This window comes from Athene noctua, chromosome 1 (assembly GCF_965140245.1).
Source record: "Athene noctua chromosome 1, bAthNoc1.hap1.1, whole genome shotgun sequence".
In the NCBI taxonomy this organism is placed as follows: Eukaryota; Metazoa; Chordata; class Aves; order Strigiformes; family Strigidae; genus Athene; species Athene noctua.
In genome coordinates, this window is record NC_134037.1 from 146,597,396 (window position 1) to 146,624,791 (window position 27,396).

Here is a 27,396-nt window from a genome sequence, read left to right on the forward strand (position 1 = left end):
CTTGGATACAGAACTGTAACTAGTTGTTGTGTTTTGATAAGAAAACATCTATATCTAATGCTGTATTGATATGAGGAGTGCTTAGTGGAAAGTTGACTCAATTGTATTGAAGCTATTTTGGGCATGTTGGTAATCCTTTAGAGGAGCGGATTATACAGTACATTAGGCATTTGATAAGCCTTTCATACGTAGCATGTGGCTAATTTTTCAAAGATTCATGGCTTTTGAGAGCCTCTATGCAGCCCACTGGCATATCAAACAGGACTGATCTAGCAACCTTTTTTCAGCATAGATGATTGAATGATATGCCCAGGAATGTTCTCAGACTTATTAAAATTTGCTAATATAAACATGGCCATTATTTCCCTCTTCTACTGAGCCACATTATTTTTTAAATGTTTTTATTAATAGAAATTTATCGTAGAGTTTCTGAAATAAAACTTGTTGTACCATTCTGTAGTTGGTATCTGCTTTTAACTACTGTCTTTCCTCTAAACTTTAAGTAAATGATTATTCTTAGTTAAGCCATGGGTGCATATACATGAGGCACACATGTCTGTGTGTATACATGGGGTCTGTGTATATGCATACTCATGTATTTTCCTTAGTTTTCAAATTATTTTATTTTCTTTCCAGTGGGATGCCATAACTGAAATGGATGAACACAACCGTCCCATTCATACTTACCAGGTATGTAATGTGATGGAACCAAACCAAAACAACTGGCTTCAGACAAACTGGATCTCCCGTGATGCTGCACAGAAAATTTATGTGGAAATGAAGTTTACCCTGAGGGACTGCAACAGTATTCCATGGGTACTGGGAACCTGCAAGGAGACTTTCAATCTCTACTACATGGAGTCAGATGAATCTCATGGAGTAAAATTCAAGCCAAACCAGTACACCAAAATTGATACTATTGCAGCTGATGAGAGCTTTACCCAGATGGACTTGGGTGACCGCATTCTTAAACTCAACACAGAAGTTCGTGAGGTTGGGCCAATAAACAAGAAGGGATTTTATCTTGCTTTTCAGGACATTGGAGCATGCATTGCTTTGGTCTCAGTCCGTGTTTATTACAAAAAGTGCCCTTTCACGGTCCGTAATTTGGCTATGTTTCCTGATACTATACCAAGGGTTGATTCTTCCTCTTTGGTGGAAGTACGGGGCTCTTGTGTGAAGAGTGCTGAGGAACGTGATACTCCTAAGTTGTATTGTGGAGCAGATGGAGATTGGCTTGTGCCTCTAGGACGGTGCATCTGCACTGTAGGATATGAAGAAGTGGATGGCTCCTGCCATGGTAAGAAAACATGGTTTGATTTTTTAAAAATTTTTTTTTTCTTTTAATTAAAAAAAAAAAAAAAGTCTTATGATGTTATATGAACAGCAGATAGCTTAATGTATATTGGAAATATTATATTACATTTTCAAGGAATGCCCCTTGTCCAGAAATAAGCAAAGTTATTGGAAGTCATGATATTGTGGATTTCTAAGAAAACATTTAGTTGCTAAAGATGACCTTCATTTTGTCTAACTCTAAGTGCTCACAATGTATATGTGTATAGATCAGCTAGTCACTGTGTCTCCTTCTGTAGTTACTGGAGATAAGTGTACACTTTGGAGCAGGATTACTCTGCCATGTTTTAGATATCTATTGCAGGATGAGAGGAGCAGTGACTGGAAAAAAAAAATATTTTTCCTCCATATGCCTAAAAAGGGAATCTAGTCGTTAACTTGGACGCATATCTTTTCTGTAAGCACATAAAGACAGAGGAGATTAATTCACCTGAATAGATAACATCATTATTCATGCTTATGCAGAATAAAGGGGTTTGTTAATACAGTAGAAAATCAGTAGGTATCAAGTTTGATTAGAGACTTTGAGGCCCCGTTCAGAGTTAATGCAAAAGGTTAAAATTGGAAGTGCTCAAAATGGTTTCATCACAATATAGGAGTAATGCTATATATCTAGTAGTGTTTTTTCACTGACACTAATGTAAAAATGTAGTAAGACATTGTGAAGCAGGTGTCAGTGCATCAGTACACAGATAGCTGTGCTCGGTGATTTCCAGAATTTTGCAGAGACCACACTCTGCTTGTGGTATGTATAGAACAACATAACACTGCACCTTGTCACTATGACAGAGAATTAAGGATGTTTCCAATCAAGGTTTCAAGCTGGTGGTAACTTACAAAGGGAAATGTATTTTCTTCCTTTACCAGCCCCTCACTTTCATAGGTAGGAGAGTGAACACATGCAGGAGCAAAAAGCATGTCTTCTGCACAACCTAAGCGGTGGTGTGGTTCATTAACCCTCTCTATGCCTCTCTTGAGAGAGTGGTTGCATTTGTCAAACTTTGCGATAACTGAATTTCATGCACAAATGGAAAAATTCAGATTACTTTATGACATGAATACATTGCTAAAACATTGTAAATGCCGTGGTGTACCTAAGTAAAGCCCAGGACTCTGAGCTTTTTTGGATTCAATTTTAGACTAGTATCCATAGAGAATGCACATTGAGACTTAATTTCCACCTGCCAGGACTGCTGGATAGGTGACACTTAATCATAGAAGTCATCCGTCTTACTGCACAGTTTCTTAGTGGCTAGTTGTTTTGTTAGCTTCAGAAACAGTTATTAAAGAATACAGGTACTTCGTATGTTCTCTTCTACTATACATGATAGTTTCAAAATGACTTGAGAATAAGGTAATTTTTTAGTAGTAATGATTGTAAAGAAAGCCTCAGTAGCCACTCGGATACCAGTCTGTTTTGGTTCAACATTTGCTTTGTAGCAAAAAGGAAGAGTCCATATCCATAAATTACACAAGTGACATTGCTATTGCCCAAATATTTTGCTCAAGAGCTTTTCAGATTTGATGGTATTAGGCAAGCTGCAGAGCAACCTTGGATAATACACACCATTAAAAGCACACTGTGCACTGTAATCAGAAAATGAAAATCACTTTGTTGTCTGATCTTGCTGGCATTAATTATCAAAATATACTCATTGCAAAGATAAAATTTTGACATTGCCATTACTGGAAACAAGTATCATTTTCTACATAAGGTCAAAAGGTTTCTCTCTTAATGGGATAAGGATTTTCTTCCAAGACATTAACACTCAATTAATTTCTGCCCATTATGTGAGTCATACTCTAGAACTATATGTGAGCACTATAACCAGCAACCAAAGCCCACAAAAAATATCAGGAAATTTTTCTGCTATGCATGGACTCCACACGTTTATTCAGTTGGCAGTTCAGCTGCTGCTGAAAAGGTGCCTCCTACATGAAATGGAATATCCGAAGCCTTGAGTGTTTGCATATTCTTATCTAATTTGGCCCAAGAGCAACAAATTACTATCTTATAAAATTATAATCTGATAGAGCTTCCATATGTGTTTTGAAATAATTTTCATAGGTGTCTGGTGTTGTCCATTTAGTCATCTTCAGTGTATTTTAATATTATTACTAGTTCTGACAGTTATATTTGTCTTACATTCCTTCATGAATGTCATGCCTAAGGCAAGCCCAAATGTGTAAGATACTTTCAGAACTAAAGAACAACAATTTAATTTCACTAGTGCCCACTTTCCAGCTCTTGTGCTTAAACCATGAGTTGAATGGGCTATTTTCAGAGTGGCCACATTTCCCTTTGTGCCAAATCTGCTGGTGGAGATGCATGCTCGGGCATCTGGAAATGCATTTTTACAGTGTGACTGTTTAGAGCATTGTGAACTGAACTGAGATCACTATCAATTTTGATAGCAATCTTTCAGACAGCCATAATGTCCTATTTCGAGGTATTGCTTCTTAGCAGAGACACAAATCAGAAATTTAGAGTTTAGATTTGTCACTGGTCAATACATCCTGAACTAACTCTTTCATACCCATTAAATTGTAAAATAATTGTATGTTACTGACTTTCTAAGGGAAAATTTGTAAAATTTGCATTAAATTTGCATTTAGCTTGTTTTAAGGGGGGGAAGGTAGGTGGGGAGAGAGAAGCCACTACATCTTACTCTGCTAACAAGATCTGAGACCTATTTATACAATTTTCACATCTGCTAGGTCCCTCCCCAAAATCCGGACCCCAACTCCTTTTGTCCCTCCCATTCCATTGCTAGAGTTACAAATCAGAGTCTTGGAAGTATTTGACACCATTCAGTCAGTGTTTCTTGTAGACATACTCTGTGACATACTCAAAACTGACCACTATTTCTTCTGTATGCAAATAAGTTTCAAAATAATATTTATTTTTTTTTTTAAAACTCTTCTGTCAATTAATTGAGTAGTGGGCAATGCTTGCTAATACTTGAATATTTTTTTCTGCTTGCAAATGGTGTCAGACTTTAAATTATACACCAGCACATGGCTCAGTGGGGAATAATAAGCTCTTCATGGCAAATATAGCTTATCTGTCACAGAATTGAAAAACTAAATTTCTGTTTTGATATTTGTGGAGGTATGTACTCTCTGTTCAGGAAGTACTAAATGACATAAAGGATGGTATTCTGCCTTTGTCATTGCTCATAGTTTCACAAAGCATTAAGAATGAGAATGAAGAAGTCTTTTGATCCGTTTTACCATGGCTGTTAAAATCATAGGGAAGCAAGTAAATTAGATTTTGGCAGTAGAAAATAACCTAACTGGCAACATTTCAGTTATATCAATATATGTCAGGTTTATGCATATCTCTCTTTGTGAATCTATCAGTATTCTCTCTCCGTTGTATTTGCATTTAAAAGCGTCATTTCAGAGTGAAAATGTCTAGAAGAATTCACAACTGGATTAAAATATCCATACTTATTAAATGTATACCCCAATGTTTGTAGAACAGAGGCAGACTGATAGAGAATTTTTTCATTAATTTGGGGACCGTCTTCCTTTTTCTGAAGTCAGTGGGGAAAAGTCACATTGATTGCAAGAGGTTCACAGTTACTTGTCACGTAGATTTCTTAATGGCATCACCTGAAAAAATACCATCCTCTCTGAACTGATTGTGTAAACAATCTATTGGTCTTTGATTTGAATCTGCTTTCAAGGTTTTTTTCCCTCAAAGTCCTGAAATAGCAACAGCATTCACATATTATTCTCTTCCTTTAGGCGTTAATAAATGAGTTAGTGCCAATAATTTGGCAATGCTTATCATAAATGGCTCTAATGTGAAGTGCTTGCTTTGCAAAGTCATTGGTACCAGCCCCATTCACCAGTCGAAGCATAGAAGGAGGAGATGCTGCACTGGATTCTAATAAACATCGATTAAAAGTAGCCAGTTCAATGTCATATCTTCTCTAAATGTCAGTCCAAGACAAGAGTTGTGCTAAATTTAACAAATGTATAATATATTATACAGGCTATATCAGGGCTTTGGGTGTGTTGTTTTGGGGCTCTTTTTTTTACACAGAAACAAGTAACACTATACAAACTTAATTACAACAGTTCAGTTCTTCTTAGGCATGATATAGTAATAATTGGGTGACTGTTAACTGAAGTCTGATTCTTTAATGATTTACTGAAAATTATCTGAATTACTCAAGGTTAGCAATTAATTGCAGAGAAAAATCCAATTACATATAACAAATACCCAATTATTATAGTAATTTCAAAATTTATTTTAGCTGTTACCAACAAAACACAATGCAGATCTGTATTTTAACTGTAAAAGTTGATTGTTCATAAGGAATATTCTCAGGAACTGCCCAGCCCCCAAAGGGTGTTGTGTGGTATGGTTGAAGAAATTTTTTTAATGGAAAACAACAGGCATTTACAGACTCACACAGTTTATTTTAATTAAAACAAATACAATAAGAAGTGGGAATGTAAAGTTCAAATTCTTTGACCTTGAGTTGCCTGAGCATCACTTTCTAGGTATACTACAGCCTGAACACATTGAACATTTGTTTAATTGAACAAACACTTCTTTCTGTTATTCGTTACTTGAATTTGTGGTAATGTTTCAGTGTTAGGATCTCTACTTTGGCAGCGTATCTTCAGCCTTTTCTTCTGATTCAGTTGGAAAATACTTTCGTTTTGCAAATCTGAACTAACCCTGTACTCATATATGTACCTATAGCATGTCTTTGTTACTAGGAAACCAAGAAGTTAATGTTACAGTCATGCTTTAGTTACCTGTCTGCTGGCATGAAAACAGGAAGAGGGAAAAGATAAGTTTCCCAGTAGCAACAGAGATACAATATTGTATAAAATTCCTTTTGTTTTTCTCCCATGTATATATTTATTCATGAGATCCACTCTTCTTTGCCAGCCCATAGGCACTGAAGAAAGATCTGGAAGGGAAAGGCGTAGAAAGATATGGACTACAAAAAAAAAAAAAAAAAGGGGGGACACACACACACACACATACACACACAAAATAAGACTAAATTTTAATTTGGAAGACTGCAAATTATCTTCTTAAGAGAAAAACTTTCCACCACAGGGTCCTTCCTGCAGCAGAGCTGGCACAGTTCTGTTGCTCTGGAGTAGATCCCTATGACAAAAGGTCCAGTTTCCGGCCAACTCTTTTGGATAGGCAGAGATGGGAACTTGTCAAGAGAGGCTGAATGAGTGGAGAACCACGAAGATCCACTGTTGTTTCTGTGATGTGAAATGGCACAGGTGCAGAAGGTCCTGGGACTTCCTGCAGCTACATGGCTATATTAGCCAATATGATCTGTCTCCTAGACCACTGCAGGTGACTTTCTTGTAGGAAGAACTTGCTTCAATGCCCTTAAGTGTATTTTTCCTTTCAAAATATAGGACAGACAAGTAAGAAGAGAATGATAATGCAAACTTACAAGTTTAAATAAAAAAATTCTAATGGAAGCCTCAGTTCCTCCTGAAATTGAAGCCTTTTAGTTTCCTCCTTTTGATTTCAATATCCTTCTTTCAGCTGAAACCTCACAGTGAGCCTGCCTCAAAGATAGTCATTGCAGTGTACACATGCAGCAATGTTGTGCAGAAAGCCAGTGTCACTTTGTGAAGGAGCAGGAGGGGAGAGGTAGGTGGGAGCATGTGTAGAAGTGACACCAGAGGTAGCACAAAGGTTAGAAGCAGTGGTTTAGATATGGTGATACACCCATCAGTATCAACTCCATGGTTATCCTTCACTATCCTTTGTTTCCTCAGCACCATTATGTAGTGGGTTTTGTTTAGCAGGCATCCCTTGATAACACCTCAGAGAGCAGGGAGAATGGAAAGCCTACAAAAATCAGTGAATTCTTCCCCCTTCTTGGATTTCAGAGAGGGAAGTTGTGTATCACAATCTTTTCTGCACTTGTCTCTTATGGAGATTATTTAAATGTTTTTGGTTTTTTAAATACTATCTGTGACTTATTGTCCAATTCAAAAAAAGATGAAATAGTTGCATTATTTTTTAAAACAGCCATATGATTTATTGGCATTTATAGCAAATTTCTAAATATGCAAATGCTCTGGAAGAGGTTCACACTTTTTTTCTGTGCTTAAGAAATTATGGTCTATTTTACATAATTTGTGTGAGTCTGAGGAGGTTTAGATTTCACCATTTTCAATGGTAGTACTTAAGACCTTTGTGGTTATTAGTGATATGTATTCTCCACTGAAAAACCTACTCTTCTGCCTATGTAAGGCTACACAGTATCTGTGAACACTCACTGTATATTTTAACTTTAATTGCCAATATGGATAGAATGGTATCGTGGTTTGACATTTCCAAATTCAGTTTTTAGCTTGAACCACTAAATAGATGGTTTTAGTACAACCCAAGAAAAAATTCTGAATTGTGGATAATAGCAGATCTGTAGATAACAGTATAGAAAAGTAATTGATAATGACTTGTTCAACTCTTCTGAATATACTTAACCACATATAACTGCTAGAATAGTGCAAAAAACTGGATTTGATCTGAACTCAGAACTGATATACATTAGAAAAAAAGTATATATTTACAGTAGATTAAAATTTAAATTACTGTCTGTTGCAGAGGGACATTGCAGATGCTACTGATAGCACTTTTGTTCATACATACTGATTTTAATTCCTAAATGCCAGGTCATGGGCCAAGCTATTTCATGCTGTATCTCTCTTTATTTGCACTTTACTTTTCCACTTGCACATAGAGGATCCTTTTGTCCTTAAGGCTTGCGATTAGTGTGAATTAAAAATAGCATTGTTGCCTAGCTGAAGTAGGAGGAATATTGTGTGTGATAGACTGTGTGAATTTAAAGTGATATTTACTATCAGAAAGATGAATTTTTGTGAGTTGGACCAGTCTGAAGAGATCTGACTTTCTTTAAAATTATATGTTTGTGTTCTTTCTTATACACTGAGTACAGGCTAGCTCCTGCAAAGCTTCTACAGATATGCATGTCTTGGGGTTTGCATTTATTTGTTGTGTTTTGGTTTTGTTTGGTTGGTTTTTTTAATTGTAGCATTTTGATTTTATGTAGCAAGGAAACTACACTGATACTAAATGAACACAAGTCATTTGCGCACTCTTGTTACATCATACTGACTTATCTTGCATTATTTTGAGCAAATAAGGAACCTTACAATAACCACCATAACCTGGTTTCCACTGTAAAAATTAAAATTTAAAGCCTTGATTTTCTAACTGCATCTGCATAATTATGCATGTATAGGAAACTTATTTTTTGCAAACTGAATCAATCCTGGGAAATTATTATTCTTCACTTTGATAATGAAATGTGCACTGAAGAACAGTATTTGGTGTGAAACCTACTTTGATAGTGGAACAAGGAAAACAGCCTAGGTTGATTAGGAAAAACTGTCACTACTTTCTGTTTGTACACATAGGCATGAAGTTTCAGAAGCAAAGGCATGCTGATTACTGAGATATGTCTTGCCTCAGGTTTTGTGTTAGTGAATACTGTTGGATATTGATCCTACCAGCTATCCTTGATAAACAGTAGACAAAAATTGTCAAAGGGACTTCAGTGATGGATTTTGTTGTTGTCATGTGTATGAGTCAGTAATATACTGCATGATTTGACATTAGCAGCAGGCCATAGTAAATAAAAATTTGTTCTTGCTCTGCTGAGAGAAGTACACTCCAGTGATAGTCACATATAAAACATTGTAATATTACTGGAAACAAATTGTTCATGTTTTATAAAATGCACATATAAATACAAATGTATTCGTATATCTATTCAACTGTGTATAGAATGAGTACTTTGTAAAAGTTTTGTTTGATTTATTATCTTTTAACTTGCTGTGCAGATTTCTCAGCTACTTTGATATCTTCCCCTCCCCCCACCCTGTGCGTTAGGCTCATGTGTGGCATGTCCCACCACTGTAGGGTTGGTAGTGGGGCTGTGTCCTAGGGTTTCAACACAGAGGATAACAACATTTAGATCCACAGACTCTCATCCTGTAGGTGTGAAGACACTGGAGCATATAGCCCAAGAGCTTGCAAGGGATTCTTTTGCTGTGCTATGCATGTGAGGTGCCAGAGCAGGAAACAAGGACAAAGTCTGTAGGTCTCATTCACAAATCTTTTGTAAATATGTGTGCAGATGGATTTCCCTATATATGATAAAGATGCTGTCTTCCAACAATAATGATCTAGTCATAGTGGAATTCTTTGTCAAGCCTTATACTTGGCTTGCCTGTCCCAAAACCAGACTCTTAGGGAAATCTGGTATTAACAAATTTAAAAATATTTGTCAGAAATAACCAGATGCATGACAACATACAAGTTCCTCTCATATTGGTAAAAATAGGAATAACAGAAAGACTGACAGGTTGGATGCTATAGCACGGCAAGAGGTGAAGAAGGAAGGCACTAACCCTATGTTACTGTCCTGTGTTCCTCCACTGTGATTGAATTTGGCCTCAAAACATGTGTCACATCCTGGAGGGGCTTAACAGAAATGGTGCCTCTCCATTCTCAGGTAATACAACTTTTCTTGCTTGCCATAATTTTTTCTCTTGTTCTGGGAGTTAGTTAGCTAAAGCTTGATCTCAAACATTTCAGATTAATTTGACTTGGAAAATGTTCATTATGCTTTACACTTGATCAGCCTTGACTGTTTCAACAGACAAATACCTTGAACATCGGCGAGTTTTGCTTGAGTGAAAACCTTGACCTGCTGCATTTAATGGATGTAAAAGTTCAGCAATGGTAGCTCGTATTGCATTACTGCCATTAGAGGCTTTCCTCCAGCTGGAAGAGAAGTGTGATGGGGTTTTCTTATGGTTGAGTATGTTCTCAGTATGTAGGTTTCTTCAGTATGCTGAAAAATATACATCTCTCTTGAGTTCTGAAAAGGTCTTTTGCGAAAAGCACATGGAGGAGAGTAAAACCATAATGGTTCACTTTATAAAGACCTAAAAATGCTTGTTTAATAGAAAATGCCTTGTGTTAGGCATTGAATCCGTTGAAAGTTGTGAAAGATAAATACTTTGTGAGGAAGCTGTGATTTGGAAACTTGGCCACTAATCGGACAAAGGAACACTTTGATTGTGTGTACAGCACAATTATGTAAAAGTCATGTCTTAAGGACTTCCATAGGCATGTATTACATCAAGGTAACAGTTCTGGCTTAATGAGGGTTTGATATATTTGTCTTTGTGGGAATTCAGTTTCTAGAATGTTTGTTCATCATTGATTTTTTTGTGGTGGAGTCCTGAATGATAAAACTAAGCTGAGAAAAAATGGTAGTCAGGGTACTCAGTGAAAGTTTCCAAGTTTTTATACTACAGTAGATTGTGGATTTTTTAAATAATGATAAGGAATTTCACTTACATACTTACATAAAGTGTTAAGATGTATACATATATAATGTTCAGAGAATTCTGGCTCAAATTCACAGAATCTAGGAATTTTATTTTTTTAAAAGATGATTTTTCTCATACTGCTGCTGAACACAAGCACTTAAATTTATAGTTTAAAATAATTGAACCATTTTAGAATATCATTATTATTTCAATGTAGAAGATGTCCCTTTGAGAACTCATAAAGGTGAGCTCAAAAATCTGAAGATAATCACCAGTACTTCCTCCAAGGCAGGTTATTAATCAGTAACACATTCACAAATAAACCATAAAGCACATTCTGTAATGGAACTGTTCCCTTAGAGGTTTCCCATCATTTTATTCAGTCAATTATTGAAGCATTTATGCTGAGAAATGTAATTTCAAAAGCAATCAGTAAAGAGTTTCAACTTGCATAGTGTACCCTAGAAATCACAAGCAGGAGTGAAGTAACCGCACAAAGACATTTCTGACAGAAAGTTTATCTTGAATACAAAAGAACATACATAAATGTTTAAAAACTTGAACTATATTTGCTTTTTGCACTTAGCCAACTGACATCCTTTTCTACCTAGAATTTAAGGTTGAAAATATCAAAAGCAGTTGTTTTACACAGCAACATTGATGTAAACTATAAAGTCATTCTTTGTCATGGACTACCTTAGATTTCAAGGCAGTGGTATTTAAAGAATCTCAGAAATCACCCTCACCAAACTTTGTGTTAGAGGCATTATTTGAGCAAAGCATTTGGAGGCTACTCACAAACTTCAGGTCTTGCCAAATGGAGGGGAAAAATATACATCGGATGGCAAATGCAATGTTATTAACTGCAAGATCTGACTGACACGTTTGCATAAGAGAAATGGGAGAAGGAAGGAAAACTCCCATGAAAGTTGAGGTGCCAGTTTACATAGATTTTTTTTTTCTGTCCTCGGTAGTTTAGATTGGGGTGTGTACCACGCTACTTCTTGAGGGGGCAGAAGTTTGATTTCAATCACAGCTCCTCCCTAAGCAAAACCACATTCCCTGCAGCATATCACCTTGAACTGCTGCTGCTCAAGTGCAACCTGTCCTGGAGCTGCTGCAGGATCAGAGAGCAAGGGTTGCGCGCTGCTCCCTGACCTCTTTTGTGCAGGGAAAGCTCAATGCCTCAGCTTGATGGAGACGCAAGTGATGGTCAGTTGTCCACTGCGACTTATAGCGCTGAGCCTACAGTTTTCAAGAGAAGTGATGAAGATGGATGCCTTTTGAGCTGCAATGCTGTTTGAAGACTTGCGGGTCTCTTGGCAAGGAGAGAGGATCAGTAACTGAAATTTCAAAAGGTCAGCAGCTATATTAATTTTGGATGTTGAATTCTGAAAAGGAAACTGGTTCTGTAGTGACATAATGCTTTAGTGTCTTCAGTGATTTACAGTCTTTGTGGGGAGCTGGAAGACCTGTGCTGGGAACTGTGCTGGACAGGCAGCATCAAATGTTCACTTGCAGAACAATTTCACATGGCATCTGGTGGTAATATAAAAAAGAAAATGCAGCTGAACATCTGAGACAGTTTGGAGATGCTGTTCTGTTTAATTTTTTTTTAAACATCTGTCCCTGCTCTGACATATCTGTGATAATCTTGCAAAGGTGTGGTTGCTGGTACTTGTTTTATTGCTTTATTGCATTATTATTATTAAATGTTGTTGATATTGTTATTTACTGATCTACTTTGTAGAATATTCCTCCTTGCTAGGCATCTCAGTTCCCATATCAGTATACTCTGAGCAAAATGGTCATGCTTCAAGTAGTGCTTCCAATTTTCTCTTCTGGTCTTACTGCTCATTCAGCATAAGTCTTGCTGGTGTTTATGTAAATATTTTAAAGTTTGTCTCTCTCATATGTTCTTGTCTATCTTGGATCTCATCTCACATAACTTAGATTTCTTCAAATAATCTCATTTAGATATTCAGAAGACACACACAAGGCATTTTGTACAGTTCTGTGCAATGTCACAAACATTTAAAAAACAAAACAAAACAAACCCCTAAATATTACCTGAAGATAGCAAATTCCTAAAACTTAAGTTTCATAATTTTATTATGATACATAACAACTGAATTGTATCCAAAGAGCTCATTTGCTGGGAAATCTTTGGAAGATTCTGGTGACAAGTTTACATGTATATCCCAAAGGTATTGATTTCATACTCCTTTTAGGTAAGTCACTGACAGAAAGTTTTCTGTTAAGATTTTTTGACATTTTGTTGATTGAAAGATAAATACTTCCAAAGATAAATAGAACAAAAGAAAGTCTGCATGCTTATCAGTGATTAAACTTGACTGTAGGATTCCAAGAATGGAACTGAATCCAGTGAATATGCTTTTATGTGCGAACTATGTTTTCAGTATGTCTGTTGAACGGGTGTCTAGTTGTTTAGACTAAAATTTTTGGAAAGCTGGAATGTGTTTATGTTCTGTTTCTTCTGTGTCAGACTGCTCTAAGCGGTGGATGCATCCATCTAAGGTGCTTTCAGGCAAAAAGATTGCATTTGATTGAGTGCATATCTCTGCAATTTTTCCCATTGTTGTTTTGGTTTCCTCTTTATATGACTTTTTTTCTTACAACCTTTTTCTGCTACTCATACCTTATTTTTCAGTTGTTTATATATATATATAAAAAAAAATCAGTCCTTTAATGTTCTGCACTATTAATAGTGTGCCAAGAAGTTGAGTTTGTAATAGGGGAATAATTAATTACTTGTTGCTTGAGAAGTTCATGTTTCTTTATTATTTTACATACTTTTAAGACAAAAATGTTTTCTAAATGTAAAAATTGACTATTCAGAAGAGAAGACTAGGCTATTATATTGGTAGAATTTTAAAGGAATTATTATTACCAAAGATACTCCGCAAATTCTCATGTTTCATCATCCAGACAGTATGTTCCTGTGCTGAACATTGGTGTCCAACTGCACAGGGTAGTTCTGTGAAGTTAGAGGAACTTAGGTGTTTGTTGGGTGTCTGGTGCTGACAGCAAGGGTATGGAAGAAAATATAGCCTATAGAAATTAAAGGTAATTCTTATTGGTTGCTGTATATTACCTTTGCCCTCAGGTTTATGCAGTTGATACTTTGTTATAATAAGGATTTAAAATAGTGTCATTATGCTGATTGGTCACAGCAGCTTTTTAATCATCATTTGAATTAATGTGTCCTGACATCATTTCAGCAGCAGTGAAAAGTGTCTCTGAGTTACCTGTGGAGTCAACCTCCATTTCCCCACAGCCCCTCTTGCGGGAGCCCTTCTCTGCTGCCGGTGGTCTCCCATGTCTCACTCCTTCCTTGGCTGCTTCTCTGAGGCACCAAACTTCCAGTCACTGCTCCCTGTGTTTCCTCACCAGCAGCTCACAGAGTCTGCCTCAGACCTGATCTCCAGACTGTTACCTGTCACCCGGACCTCACCTGGCATGTGTCCATTATGTTTAAGAGTTGTCCTAATCCAAGTGGCAATACACAGGATTTGGTGACTGAAGCAGAGATCTAAAGGGCTAAATTAACAAAGGCTTACTGTCTGACACATCTCAGAAATGGAGTCTCATGGTATTTAAGTTGATGTGCTGAAACTCCTTTTCTTTAAGGGTTTTGTGGGGTTTAGTTTGGGTTCCCTTCCATGTCCCCGCCCCTGTCGTGTGTGTGTTGTGTTCCCCTCTCCCCCCCTCCCCCCCCCTCCCCCCCATTTTACCTTTAGGAGTCCTATCAAATCACAGGAGAATATTTTGCAGAGAAGAACCTTCAGTTCACAAGAGATGGCTGACCTGGTGATGGTGGTCTTTTGAACAGTAATTTCTATGAATCTTTCTATCCTGCAAAGTAAATATCTTGGATCTTGGCAAAGAAAGGTGATCCTTGGGAACCAACCCACTGCAGTAAGCTTGTGCTGTTCTAGGAACATGTCTGCTAACGGTAGAATAAATTATGTAAAATAGGTCTCATACCTACCAATGAAACATCTAACAAAGTCAAGGACTGCACTTGAAATGTCTCTCTTTAAAGAAGCGTTGCTTCAAAGGGGTAATGATCAAAGCATGAATAAATTCCCAGAGGACATGGAAATGTATGCATAGAGAGATTATACTCCAAATGCTAACAATGAATGTTTAGTTATTTGGTATCTGGCTATTATATAATAATAGTTATGTATGTGAAATGTCTTAATTTTGCTGTGACAACTTGACAGTATTCCCAGATGTTAAGTATTTCAAAGCTTATCTTACATATATTCATAAACAAGATGAAAGTGTTAATTCTAATTAAAATGATGCACAGTTCAGTAGCAGCCCTAATAAAGTCCCGGTGGAACAGTGAATTTAATAGCAATACATCTTCTATGCAGAGTCAAAATTTAGATTTCAGTTTTACTGAAAACCAGTCTTCAAGGAAAAACTGAGTAGTCAAGACAGAAAAACTGTGAAAAATGGTTTTCAAAAGTTACTTGAATATGTACAGTATTTTACTTACCAGTATCTATGTGTATTGGCAGTTTAGGCAAGAAACACACATACACAACACTTCCAAAATTAATGAGTAGTCTAGAGTCCTGATGTATTTATTTCTCTTAGTGAATATGATCTTAATGGTCATATTTGCTGTCATATTCGCCATCATAGTCACCTATTACAATTTGTTTGCAATTATTTTAAAGCAGTATTTGAGAAGCCATATTTTTTTAATGTAATATACATTACATTACATAAACTATTGTATGTAATGTAATATACATTACATAAACTATTGCTTTGTGGAGAAGCCTTGTACGTGTGTATGTTCAAAATGCTTTCACAAGGATAGTGAGAATTTTAGTCTTGAATTGTTGGGATATCAGAGAATGGAATAATAGTAAAAGATGTAGATGCATTTTTTATTTGTAACTCGGAATAAATTTTCCACTACATTTAACAGAAAACATAAAAGAAACTAAAAAGTCACACCAAGTTAAGAGGCAGTAAAGACTCTGGGGAGAGACCTAGGGGAATGCCTGAAGACATGGTTGGTTTGTAGCATTTAGGATGCAAGTAAAGGCAAATCCCGGAGTAGGAGGATATGTACATTTTCTTTTCAAAATCAGAATAGGGATTCTTTGACTCACAGTAAATGAATAATACATTTGATTACCTCTGCATGTACTTCTCTTTGTAAAATATGTGTTAAAATTTTGCATAATTTATCTAATTTTTTTAAACAAATTTACATGCAATTACCATAATAACCAGGTCATGACAAATCATGTTAGTAAAAGAAATTCTGTGTTTTGAAGGAATTTGAATTTGCAAAATGTCTTTTTCAATTCTCAGTAAAAATCTCGATTCTCTTTAAAGGAAATTTCTGGGAGAAATTTAGATTGATCAGAAGATTTTTATTTTTTTTTCCTTCTGTATTATGCATTTTAAAATGTTTTCCTTAAGAAACATGAAGTATACCGATGATGGAAAATTAAAAAAATGAAAATAAATTATAGATTGTTACTGCATTATAGAGAATTCAAAATTTTCAGTGTTTTTTTGGATACCATGATATTGTCAGATCCTCTTTTATTTAAATTATTTTACTACAACCATGTAAAATGTTTCACTTTTTGTCAGAAAATCATATTCTGTTCACAAGTGATTAACATCTGCGTTTTGAGTGGTTCATGTTTCAGAGGTTTTTTTAAAGTATTTTAATTTTCATATACTGACCCCGATTTTGCAGGCTATGCAGGTTTTGTAACTTGATCAGTTGACTAAAATTTTGAAATAAAATTTCATGTGTTAAAGTTCATTACATTAGCTGAAACTCCCAATATTTAGTGAAAAGTCCCAAAGTAAACTACTGTGCTTAACTGAAAACTAGATAAACAGAGATAGCAAAAGAGCAAGAAATCTGTTTACATACTTAATATCCGTAAGGAAATGGCCGCCGTGTTGACAAAGATTTTTCAGTGCTCTGAACTTCTTGAGGTCTCTGAATGTCTCCGGATCAGTCTGTGAGAGACTGGCTAGGTTCCTCTTGGTAAACTTCATTAGACTTTCCCTATGGTGAATGGCTCAGATTAGCTGGAAAAAAAGGTTGTCATGAGTTAATTTACATATATATAATGAATCTCAGTTTTGCTAGTGCAAAATGCAGATCAGTGTGTTGTGTATGTTAGAGACTCCAGCCAGACGGTTAGAGTGGCAGTAGAGTGACAGTTCCAGATTACTGCCATTCTCATTTTCTTTTCTCTGTTAATTTCTCTTTTCTTCTCTTCAACTAATGTTTCAGTGATTTACTAACTATTGTTTCCCAATCTGATAACCTCCACCAAATTCTGCAATCATGTCTGTCAGTTAGTATTACCAATTTTAGAATAAAAAAATACAAGAAGAGGAAAGAAAATATTCACAGTTGTTATAGCCAAATGATTGGTTTGGATGAGCAAGAGCTTTAAAGAACTCTGCAAAACCTTCCTATTTGGTAAAGAGTTTTCACCCTAGCCTGAATGAGATATAGCTCCCTACTGAAGGAAACAGTCCCACCCATAACCCAAGAAATTCTTTCTCAGAACTTTGGAAAAGGAAGAATGGTAAGTTTGCTATCCTTATTTATTCTGGATAGCTGCAACTATTATGGGCAGCAGCAGAGAACACTAGAACAGTTAAAAGACTGCAAACGTCTCTCCAACAGCTACATGACTATTAATTATACTGTAACATAATAGAATAAGGTAAATATAATAATAGCAGTAAGTGGTGGAATGAAAAAATGGGATAAGGTATAATTTATGTTATTTGATCACAACCAAGGATGATCTAAGAATACTTTGTTGAAAGGGAGTCTTGGACAGGGAAAATTATTTCTCTTGTTCCTAATTTGTATGGTTGATAATAGATAAACTGTGAACTTTTAAAGCTTTCTACAGTAAATAACTGCAATACAAAAATTGGTTATTGATGTATTAGTGGTTCTGAAACCTAGACTTTAATCTGATAGCAGGAGTGAGGTGGTATAGGACCATATGAAGTAAATTGAGTATTTCTTTCAGATAAAACATGACATAAACTTGCAAAGAAATTACTGAAGTGTACTTTGATCTGTGGATTTTTAAGGGGTTGTTTAGAAATTCCAGTGATAAACTGGAAACAATGCTAATTAAATCTTCCAGAATTTTTCTGAAACGCTTCTTTTGAACAATTGGTAAAAGCTGGAGGCTGTTCAATACATGTTTCAAACTGGGAAACCTGTAACATCCAATGTGACTTTAGCTGAAATTAGTAAGAACTATACATTTTCAGACTGTAGGATTAGTCCTGTTTGTTATGGTAGCGAGAACATACCAACATACACCCAAGAACAAACTCAGATACTGTCATACATGCCATCTTTAATGAATAAATATTTTAGAGAGTTTTTTTCACTTGCAGAAAATGGTGTGTGTGTGAATTGTGTGTGTGATGGAGCAGCTCATCCGAGTACCATCACACAACACGTGGGACAACCAGGGGATCAGGCCCTGTCAGCATGGGCTTATGAAAGCCAGGTCCTGCCTGACAAACCTGATCTCCTTCTACAACAGGGTGACCTGCTTGATGAGGGAAAGGCTGTGGATGTTATTTACCTTGACTTTAGCAAGGCCTTTGACTCCATTTCCCACAGCATTCTCCTGGGGAAACTGGCTGCTTGTGGCTTGGATGGGTACACGCTTAGCTGGGTGAAATACTGTCTGGATGGCCGGGCCCAAAGAGTTGTGGTGAACGGAGTTAAATCCAGCTGGCGGCCGGTCACGAGTGGTGTCCCCCAGGGCTCAGTGTTGGGGCCACTCCTGTTTAACATCTTTATTGATGGGTGGGAGTGTTGATGTGCTCGAGGGCAGGGAGGCTCTGCAGAGAGACCTGGACAGGCTGGAGCCATGGGCTGAGGCCAACTGGAGGAGTTTCACTAAGGCCAAAAGCCGGGGGCTGCCCTTGGGCCACAACAACCCCCAGCAGCGCTACAGGCTTGGGGAGGAGTGGCTGGAGAGCTGCCAGTCAGAGAGGGACCTGGGGGTGTTGACTGACAGCTGGCTGAACAGAAGCCAGCAGTGTGCCCAGGTGGCCAAGAAGGCCAATGGCATCCTGGCTTGTGTCAGCAATAGCGTGGCCAGCAGGGACAGGGAAGGGATCTTACCCCTGTACTTGGCACTGGTAAGGCTGCCCCTCGATTCCTGTGTTCAGTTTTGGGCCCCTCACTCCAAAAAGGACATTGAATGACTCGAGCGTGTCCAGAGAAGGGCAACGGAGCTGGTGCAGGGTCTGGAGCACAGGTCATACGGGGAGCGGCTGATGGAACTGGGGGTGTTTAGTCTGGAGAAGAGGAGGCTGAGGGGAGACCTCATCGCCCTCTACAGCTACCTGAAAGGAGGCTGCAGAGAGCTGGGGATGACCTGCTTTGACCAAGTAATAAGCGACAGGACAAGAGGTGATGGCCTCAAGTTGCACCAGGGAAGGTTAAGATTAGATATTAGGAAGCATTTTTTGGTTGTTAGGCATTGGAGCTGCCCAGGGAGGTGGTGAGTCCCCATCCCTGGAGGTGTTTAAGAGTCAGGTTGACACAGTGCTGAGGGATATGGTGTAGTTGGGAACTGTCAGTGTTAGGTTAATGGTTAGACTGGATGATCTTCAAGGTCTTTTCCAACCTAGACGATTCTGTGATTCTGTGAATTCTTCTCGCTAATCAGGCTAGCAGGCTTTGTTTTGCTGTTGACCATTGCTGGAGATGGTTTTCTAATACAGTAATTAGGATGAATCTAATGATAAGCCAACATCATTTAGCCAAGTCCTTTGCTATTCAGACTTTTAAAACACCCTCCCTTCACTCTTTATGTTAGAGTGTAGGACTCACGTTTGGATCTTACAATGCTTATGTGTGCACATGAAAAAACTGCACACTAAACAGCATTTTCAGTGTCAGTCCATTTAATTGTTTGCAGCTCTGCATTATGAACCTGACAATTTTTTTATTATTTGGAGTTGGGGCGATGATACAGTTTAGGGCTAGTTAATGAAAGTTTTATAGTTTCAAAAGGAAAATAATGTCTAATTTCCATTAAAGTCATGCAAATCAGATTGAAGTCAGTCGTTGACTAAGTAATTGTTAATACATGTGTGCAAATATAATCAGAAAAAAATCTAGCCATCAACTTCATAGCTGTTTAATTCCTGTATAGGCTCAGATTAGAGGGAGGACAATGCTTACAGCGATTAGCAGGTACAACCACCTTCATAATTTTCCATTAGTGTGATTTAATACATATGCAGCAGTTCTTCATACAGTTTGTTGGCTGGTTGGTTTTTTTTTAAGTATAAATGAGCAATATATGAATCAAAGTTGTGGGAAAAATATATTCTAACAGTTCAGGCTGTTTTATGCTAGTGATCTGACACTTACATGCAAAGTATTCTAATGACATTTTTAAACTTAGAACTAGCTCTGGGGTGTATTCAAAGCTAAAAATGAGATAACACAGACTACCATGAATAGAGAAACCTTTCAAAAACTGAATTGTTCATCTAAAGAAAGAGGTGGCCTGACTAAGTCAGAATAAATTTTAAAAGCAACTCACTCATGTTGCAGATAGCTGTAGCAAAAGAAGTAATCGCAATATAAATAAAAAAATCTGCAAATAATTGTGGGAATTCCCTCTGTGGACATAAATTGTTGTTTTAAAAATATAGGTCATGCTAATCACTATAGCCTACAGAGAGAAATAATATTTCTTTTTTTTAATGCTAAAAGTAAAAATGTTGCTTGCAAGATGTCTGTGGATAAAATGATATGCCTTCATAAAATATATTGCCTAGTCTAATGATCCAAAACTAACCACATCATTTTAGAAAGCAGCGTTGAGATTGCTCTTAGCCCATAAGTGTTGAATTGGAATAAATTTCTGTGTGACAATACTGTAAGGGAAAGAGATCCAGAGAGGAAATATTCTTTAATATCATACCACTCTTGTACCAGTGCCTGCATGGTACTAATTTTGTACAAAGTCTCCTGTTAGTACATTTGTGGAACCTGTATCTATGATGCAGCGGACACATCTCCTTCCCATTTGTGTCCTGAGGCAGGCAGGGGGAGCAGGGCTGGATGCTGGGCGATGCAGCCCAGCGGACAGTATCTCACTGCGGTTGTGTCTGGGTGTCTGTGCTAGCTGGGATGTTTTGATGCGAATAGGCGTGTTTTCCTGAATTATTCCTTCTAGTCCTTGCCATAAGGGAGACATAAGAAGCTGAATCACAGTTCCCACAGAAGGGGGCTGGCGTGAGTACAGCCACCCCTGCTGTCTGGGAGCAGCCTTGGCAAGAAACCCTCCTTCCATGGGAGCAGAGCAGTTTCATCTTAGTAAGACCAGGAGGGAACTAGGACATGTGACAGGGCTGTCCAAGGCCCAGAAGTGAGATGGAGAATTACGTTATTTTACAACGTCAGCAAACTTTTTATTCATATACCAGTCTTTATACCCATCATCTTTTTACCAGTGCTGCAGTGTCCAACAAGGTCTGCAAGCACTTAGTTTAGTACCTGCAGTTGCCACTGGTGTATTTGGTTAGACATGACTGGTTAGCATCCCTGGTCCCAAAATCCCTGTAGCAGAGATTGTTAATTATGATACTGACTCTTTTACATGACGTTACTTCTCCGTAGCTAGAAACTATTGTAAATGTGTTGTGAGATATGTGATTTCCTGATCAGAAAGAAGTATTTTATCCACAGCATGGAAGATCTAATTAAAAATATTTAAAGGTGTGGCTTTTTCTTTGGTTGTGAGGTTTTTTTCTGAAGTGGTATCCAGGCTTATAGCAATAAAAGTAATATAATTTGTAAGGAATAGACAGCGGAGGTGGAATCTACTGGACAGTAATGCTTTCCATTAGCAGAATAGGTACAGTATGTAATAATAATTTTAAAAAGGATTTTTTCTTTCAAGAGAAGCCCGTAAAACTGTTATCTTTATTTATGATTTATGGACTTCTGTGCTCTTTAGGAATAAATTAGGTAAACCTGAAAGAAATGAAGGTGCGGTAGCTATAAAACAGCCTATTGATTTTTGACTAAATCTCTGTCTTTGGTAATTTTTACAGTTGCCTGCATCCAAAAAAACCCACAGTGTAGTTACTAGAGAAGCAATGTAAATAATTGGTATTTGATTGGCTCTTTATACCTGTACTTTATCCCTCTTTACCTAAATGTTAATAGCATCAGCAGAGCAATTTAACCTGAAACTCAAGAACAGGAGCGCAATGGAACTTTTGTTACTTCGGAAATTAGTAGCAATATTAAAGATAATCATGTAGTGTTTATTTTTGGCTTTAACTTCTAGAATATCGGTACTTTTGCACATATATTCTCAATCACAGAATCATCTAGGTTGGAAAAGACCTTGAAGATCATCCAGTCCAACCAGTAACCCAACACCGACAGTTCCCAACTACACCATAACCCTCAGCACTACGTCAACCCGACTCTTAAACCCCTTCAGGGATGGGGACTCCACCACCTCCCTGGGCAGCCCATTCCAACGCCCAACAACCTCTTCTGTAAAGAAATGCTTCCTAATATCCAGTCTTTCTGCAACTATTCCATTTGCCATTTCCGAAGGGTGTGGGGTTGTGCTTTCTTGGGTTTTTTTGTTGTTTGTTTTTTTTGGGGGGTTTTTTGTTTGTTTAGTTGTTTGGGTTTTTTTTAGGTTTAAGGTGTTTTTTTTTTCTAGAGAACTACAGCAAGGATATAAAACATGGGCATTCTGAGGAACTAATGAATGGTTACAACAGCTGTCATTACTGAGAAAATTCCATGATAAAGCTATTAAAATAATAATAGGTAACTCCTGTTCTCAAAAAATACTTGTAACTGAGAGAAATGCATGACCTCAATTGCACTGTGAACAATTAGATGTGGCAGGTATCTTGAAAAAGGGATAACGAGAAAAATCTTTAAGTATTTTTCTTCTGCATTACACTTCTGTGGTAGTGATGGTTGGAGAAGGTAATAGATCCTTTTAAAAAACCCTCTAAAATAGGTACGCTGCAGTTTATTGAGTATATTAAATGCAAGGGAAGTTAGTGGAATTGTTTTGGGCTTTACCATTTCAGCAATTTTACTTAATACCCTGTTAAAACCATTAGCTAAAAAATAGTATTGTTTAATCCTCGTTACATTTCTTAAAGTAATTTTTTGTTGGTTCTGAATTGTTACTGTACTGCTGTATTCTGAGCTTCATGGAGCATTCATTCTGCATTGAAACTCTATTGTAGCACTGTGGAAAAGAGAGGCAATACTGTTTTTTTCACATGGGGAAAATTGAGTGCACGTGAAAACTATTCTGGCTGCACTGCAGAGTTACAGCAAGTACTTTCATATTAGCAGCTATTTCTGAGATTTGATTGTTAGCTTTATTTTTGTTTTAAGGTCACAGACTTTGAAATCGTTTGGATCAGGTTTTAAGCTAATGTTAATGTCCACAGCATCATTGTCAGAAATGCACAATATTGGAAGGTGTGAGGCCAGTCTCCTCTGATTCTTTGTACAGTTAACAGAGATGGTTTGGCTCTACCAGCCAGTGATTCAGAGGAAGATGAACATAATCCACTGAAATCTCCTTTGAATCAAATGATGTCTTTTCATTGCCTAAAAAAAAAGCTTCTCAAGGCAAACCTTATGAGGCTGAAGTTAGCTCTTTTCAGTGTTGTGTTAGGAGTTATATAACAGAATTACCAGTGCAGGGAAATGAAGACAAAAAAAAAGGCACAAGTGACTGAATGTATTCTATTTATTAGCAGTGTCCCTGAGATATTTCACTCTTCTTTACTCTTTGCATTTAAACGTTGTCAAGATGTTACATTTCAAAACATAATACTTCCCACAGGAAAGTGTTGTGGCAGAACTTGGCATAGTCAGTATTCATAATGCATCTGCCAAGGAGTGTTTATCTCTCTTCTCCCTCAGGTTGTGATGCTCCTCTTCTGAGGGGACGTCTGCTGGTCAGTGTATTTCTCATTCTTTCAAGAACAAGCATTTGCATATCAAAGGCTTGATATGAGTAAACATACTTTATACTTCCATCTGTCATTCTCTTCCCGTTGAGACACAAAATAAGAACAGTGTAGCAAGAGGTTTATTTTTTTTGTCCTTTAATAGTATACCATTTTGCTTTGAATTATGAAGGCTGCCTAGATAAAGTTTTCTGTAGCTGTGTTTCTATTAAGGTCTTTTGATTGAAGCTATCCTAAAAATAAAATCAGTATTCATTGAAGAAGTGGTACTTCTGAGAAAAAAAGAGAACACCTTCCTTCCTCATTTCTTAACTCTGTATTTTCTAATATTTAAAAAACAAAAAAGAAACAAACAAAAAATCATTTCAGCATGTACTCAGTCTTCCTCTATTAATAAAACTTAAAGTTTAAGCGTCTTTACCTTCCTGCAAATTTAATATTCCTTAATAGGAATTTCTCTTCTTAATAGGAATTTCTCTTTTCTAAAGCAAGCGTAATTCCTTAGTATCTACTGAAAATGAGACCAGGTTTTGTTTTAATTTCTCACTTTTGCACTGTTTTTCATATAAATTTTTCTGTGTAATTTCAGTGAGTTTGTTCAGAAACTAGTATTAACTATGTGTTAGAGATTGCCAGCAGAAATCAAATTGTCGTTATTTTCAGTGCATGTGTTCATGTTTATTCTGAAAGCTGAACTCATTCATTTAGGTGGCAATTAGGTGAGCATCCAGCTTATATCTCTGTGCTCAGTGCAGAAAATGCCTGGTGCTGTCAGGATCTCAGTGAGTTGAACAGCAGTTACACGAGGATCCCAAGGGAACAGCAGTTCCTCTAGTTATTAACTACTTCTGTGATGGTCTCCACAGGGTCAGCAGGGAAAATGCTACTGGTCCTCTGCTCTCTCCCATCACAGCATTTGTTTCCATGGAAGCAACTTTTCTCCCCCTCCAGCTTACATCACACAATTCTCGGGATGAAAATCCAGATTCGGTGTGAATTTCTGGTCTCTTCCCTTTTTAATATTTCTGAAGCTCTGCTGTTTGTAAATTGGCAAGAGTTCATTGTGTGAGACAAAACAGAAGATCTGGTGAGGTTTCTTTTAGTTTGAAACCAAATCTAAATTTACTGCCAAAGAGTTAAATTATCTTTGATGGAGAGGATGAGCTCGCAAACTCTTTGGAGCACAGCTTTCGTATTTTCATTTATACTTTTCCACTACTGAGCCCAGTAGGGTCACAACCTCAACTGGGGTCTTTGAGCAGTATTTGAAAGCTGTAAACTTCTAAGACATTTTCTCAGCAGTTCAGAATGCTGGATGCCATCAAACGCCTCACTCTCTGTTGTCCTTAGAAGCCATCTCTTTGACAAAGGTTAGTGTTGAAGAAAAATACTCAACTAAATGTCATTAATCAACTCCTGTTTCCAGAAAAAAAAACAACAAACCAACCCCAAAAACTGGCTATGAAAGGTCTACGAATCAAGCTGGAAGTTTTCCTTTTTCCCCTTGGTAAATATTTTGTAAGATAAATTAAGCTGAAAAGAACCACTGTGCAACTGCATGGCCTTAGTCATTGGACAGCTGTAGTTGCTGAACTAAAGTCTCTTTTGTCATATGGGAAGGGATGAAATCCAGCAAACTCTTTTTTAGATGTGCCTTTTGGTTTTCTTTAAATGCGAGGACAAGTATGACAAAAATAATCACTAATATGGCAGTATGCACACAAGGAGCATCTGCATATCTTAGGACATTTTGCCGCTTTCCGTCATCGTTTTGCTTGATGTTTCTCATATACCATCAGCCACAGTACTGATATCATCAGTGGAATGTATGTGATTTCTGTCATTTCTTTTCTCATTCAAGCCTTGGTTTGTAGAGCTTTCTTTTGATCGTCCAGTTCATGGTAGGAGTTCAAAATAGTTTCCGAGGAGATGGTTGTTAAAGGACTAGATTCTTGTATTTCCTAAGGAAAGAAAATTTTTCAATAACAGGACTTTCTACTCTTGGAAACCATAACTTGGCCTTTGTCCTCTGCATTCCCTGAAGGCAACACGGGTGACCCAATGTGAAAAATGCTTCATATAGATTGTTTTATAAATTAGAACAGTGATGTAAAGTGGCATCCAGTTCTTACTAGAACTTGTTAGATGATATGAATCTTAGAACTGATGTTATTAGCATGACCTCAAGCATGAAAAGAAGGTAGGTAGATACACTTTCTACTAACCATAGTTGATACTTTATAATGTTGTATTAATATTCAGATGTAGTGAATTCTAGTGACCTGAGCTGAAGGTTGACTACATATTGGGTGATTTATGACCAACTTTTCATCTGGCAGGAATGTTTCCTAAGAAGCAGGAGATAAAAGGCCACTTGGAAAACTCAATGATTATTCAAGTTCAGTAAAAAAAATCTGACAAGACCCTTTATTTCTATCATGACAGATGGGTCTAGTAGAATTTTCACAAAACATAGAGACAGAAATCTTTGGCTAGCTCTTCAAGGTGGTTGTCCCTTTCAGTGATAACTTGCTTATATTTTGCTTTTGTTTTACTTGAGGAGGTCGCTTTTCACTTTGGAAGCTGCAAATGATGGTCTTTGAGGAACAGGAAATATGTCAAATCTTGGTTTCCAACTGATGCTGAGAAGAATGAGTGAAGCCACCCTAATACTGGACCATCTGCTTTTCCATTGTAGTGCTAATAATTTTTGTTCTAATGGGACTTACAATATAAAATCCCCTAGGATTATAAACATTTTACCTGCGACTTCACAGTTAAGAAGACATACCATTGGTATTTTTCAAAAGTATATATTTGGCAGTTGGGTCAGATGGTTGTTGTAGATGGTTGTCATCCAACTGAACTATTCTATTTAGTAACATTTGAAGAAGTCATTCAACTAAGCATTTATTTTGAATTCTGAACTGTATATTCGAGGATAATGATGACAAGTTTGTATTTGTTATTGTAAAAAAACCAAAAAACCACACTACACACAAAACCCAAAAAAAACCCTGAAGCAAAGTAAAAAAAAAAAACAGACTACCTTAAAAAAAAAAAAAAAATGAAGCACTTAAATAGAATGGAAAGGAGTTTTTTTATTTAGATTTAGAAATTTTAAAGGGGAAATGATATTTTGAAAAGTCTGAATAAATATGTGGATATACATGTTTCAGTTCCACATGTTTTCAAGTAATTTTTTGATCTAGTGAAATGAATGTGTGTATCAGTCTTCTGATACATTTTTTTTTTTTTTTTCCCCTCACAAAACATTGGGAAGGGTCTGGATTAGTTTAGAAACTACCTTTTGCTTTAGTTTATCATAAACTTTGAAAATCAGTACATTGGGGTAATGAAGAGGAACTGGAAAGCAATGATGCAAAGTAGGACAGAAATATGGAAACTGGACTCTTATCCTGTGTTTTGCTGCAGGTGGCAGCAAAGCAAAGAAACGTTATGCAGAGAGACACTGTCTAAGTATCACTATCCTTCAATTATTCCTACTACTGCTGAACTGGTATCAAATGGTAGGTCACTAATATTTCTTTCAGTCTCTGCCATAAAATGACTTAATGACTTTGAAAAATCTAACAGGTTCCCATAAAA

General features: G+C 36.9%; 1 protein-coding gene across 6 annotated transcripts in view; it reads left to right on the forward strand.

Moving 5' to 3' along the window:
* LOC141957722 (ephrin type-A receptor 6) overlaps nt 1-27,396 on the forward strand; it is a 529,737-nt gene that overhangs the window by 137,094 nt on the left and 365,247 nt on the right. For all 6 annotated transcript variants that reach the window (XM_074899660.1, XM_074899687.1, XM_074899670.1 and 3 more), the window contains exon 3: nt 637-1,300. In XM_074899660.1, coding sequence (XP_074755761.1) covers nt 637-1,300 — 664 coding nt within the window. The remainder of the gene's footprint in view (nt 1-636; nt 1,301-27,396) is intronic.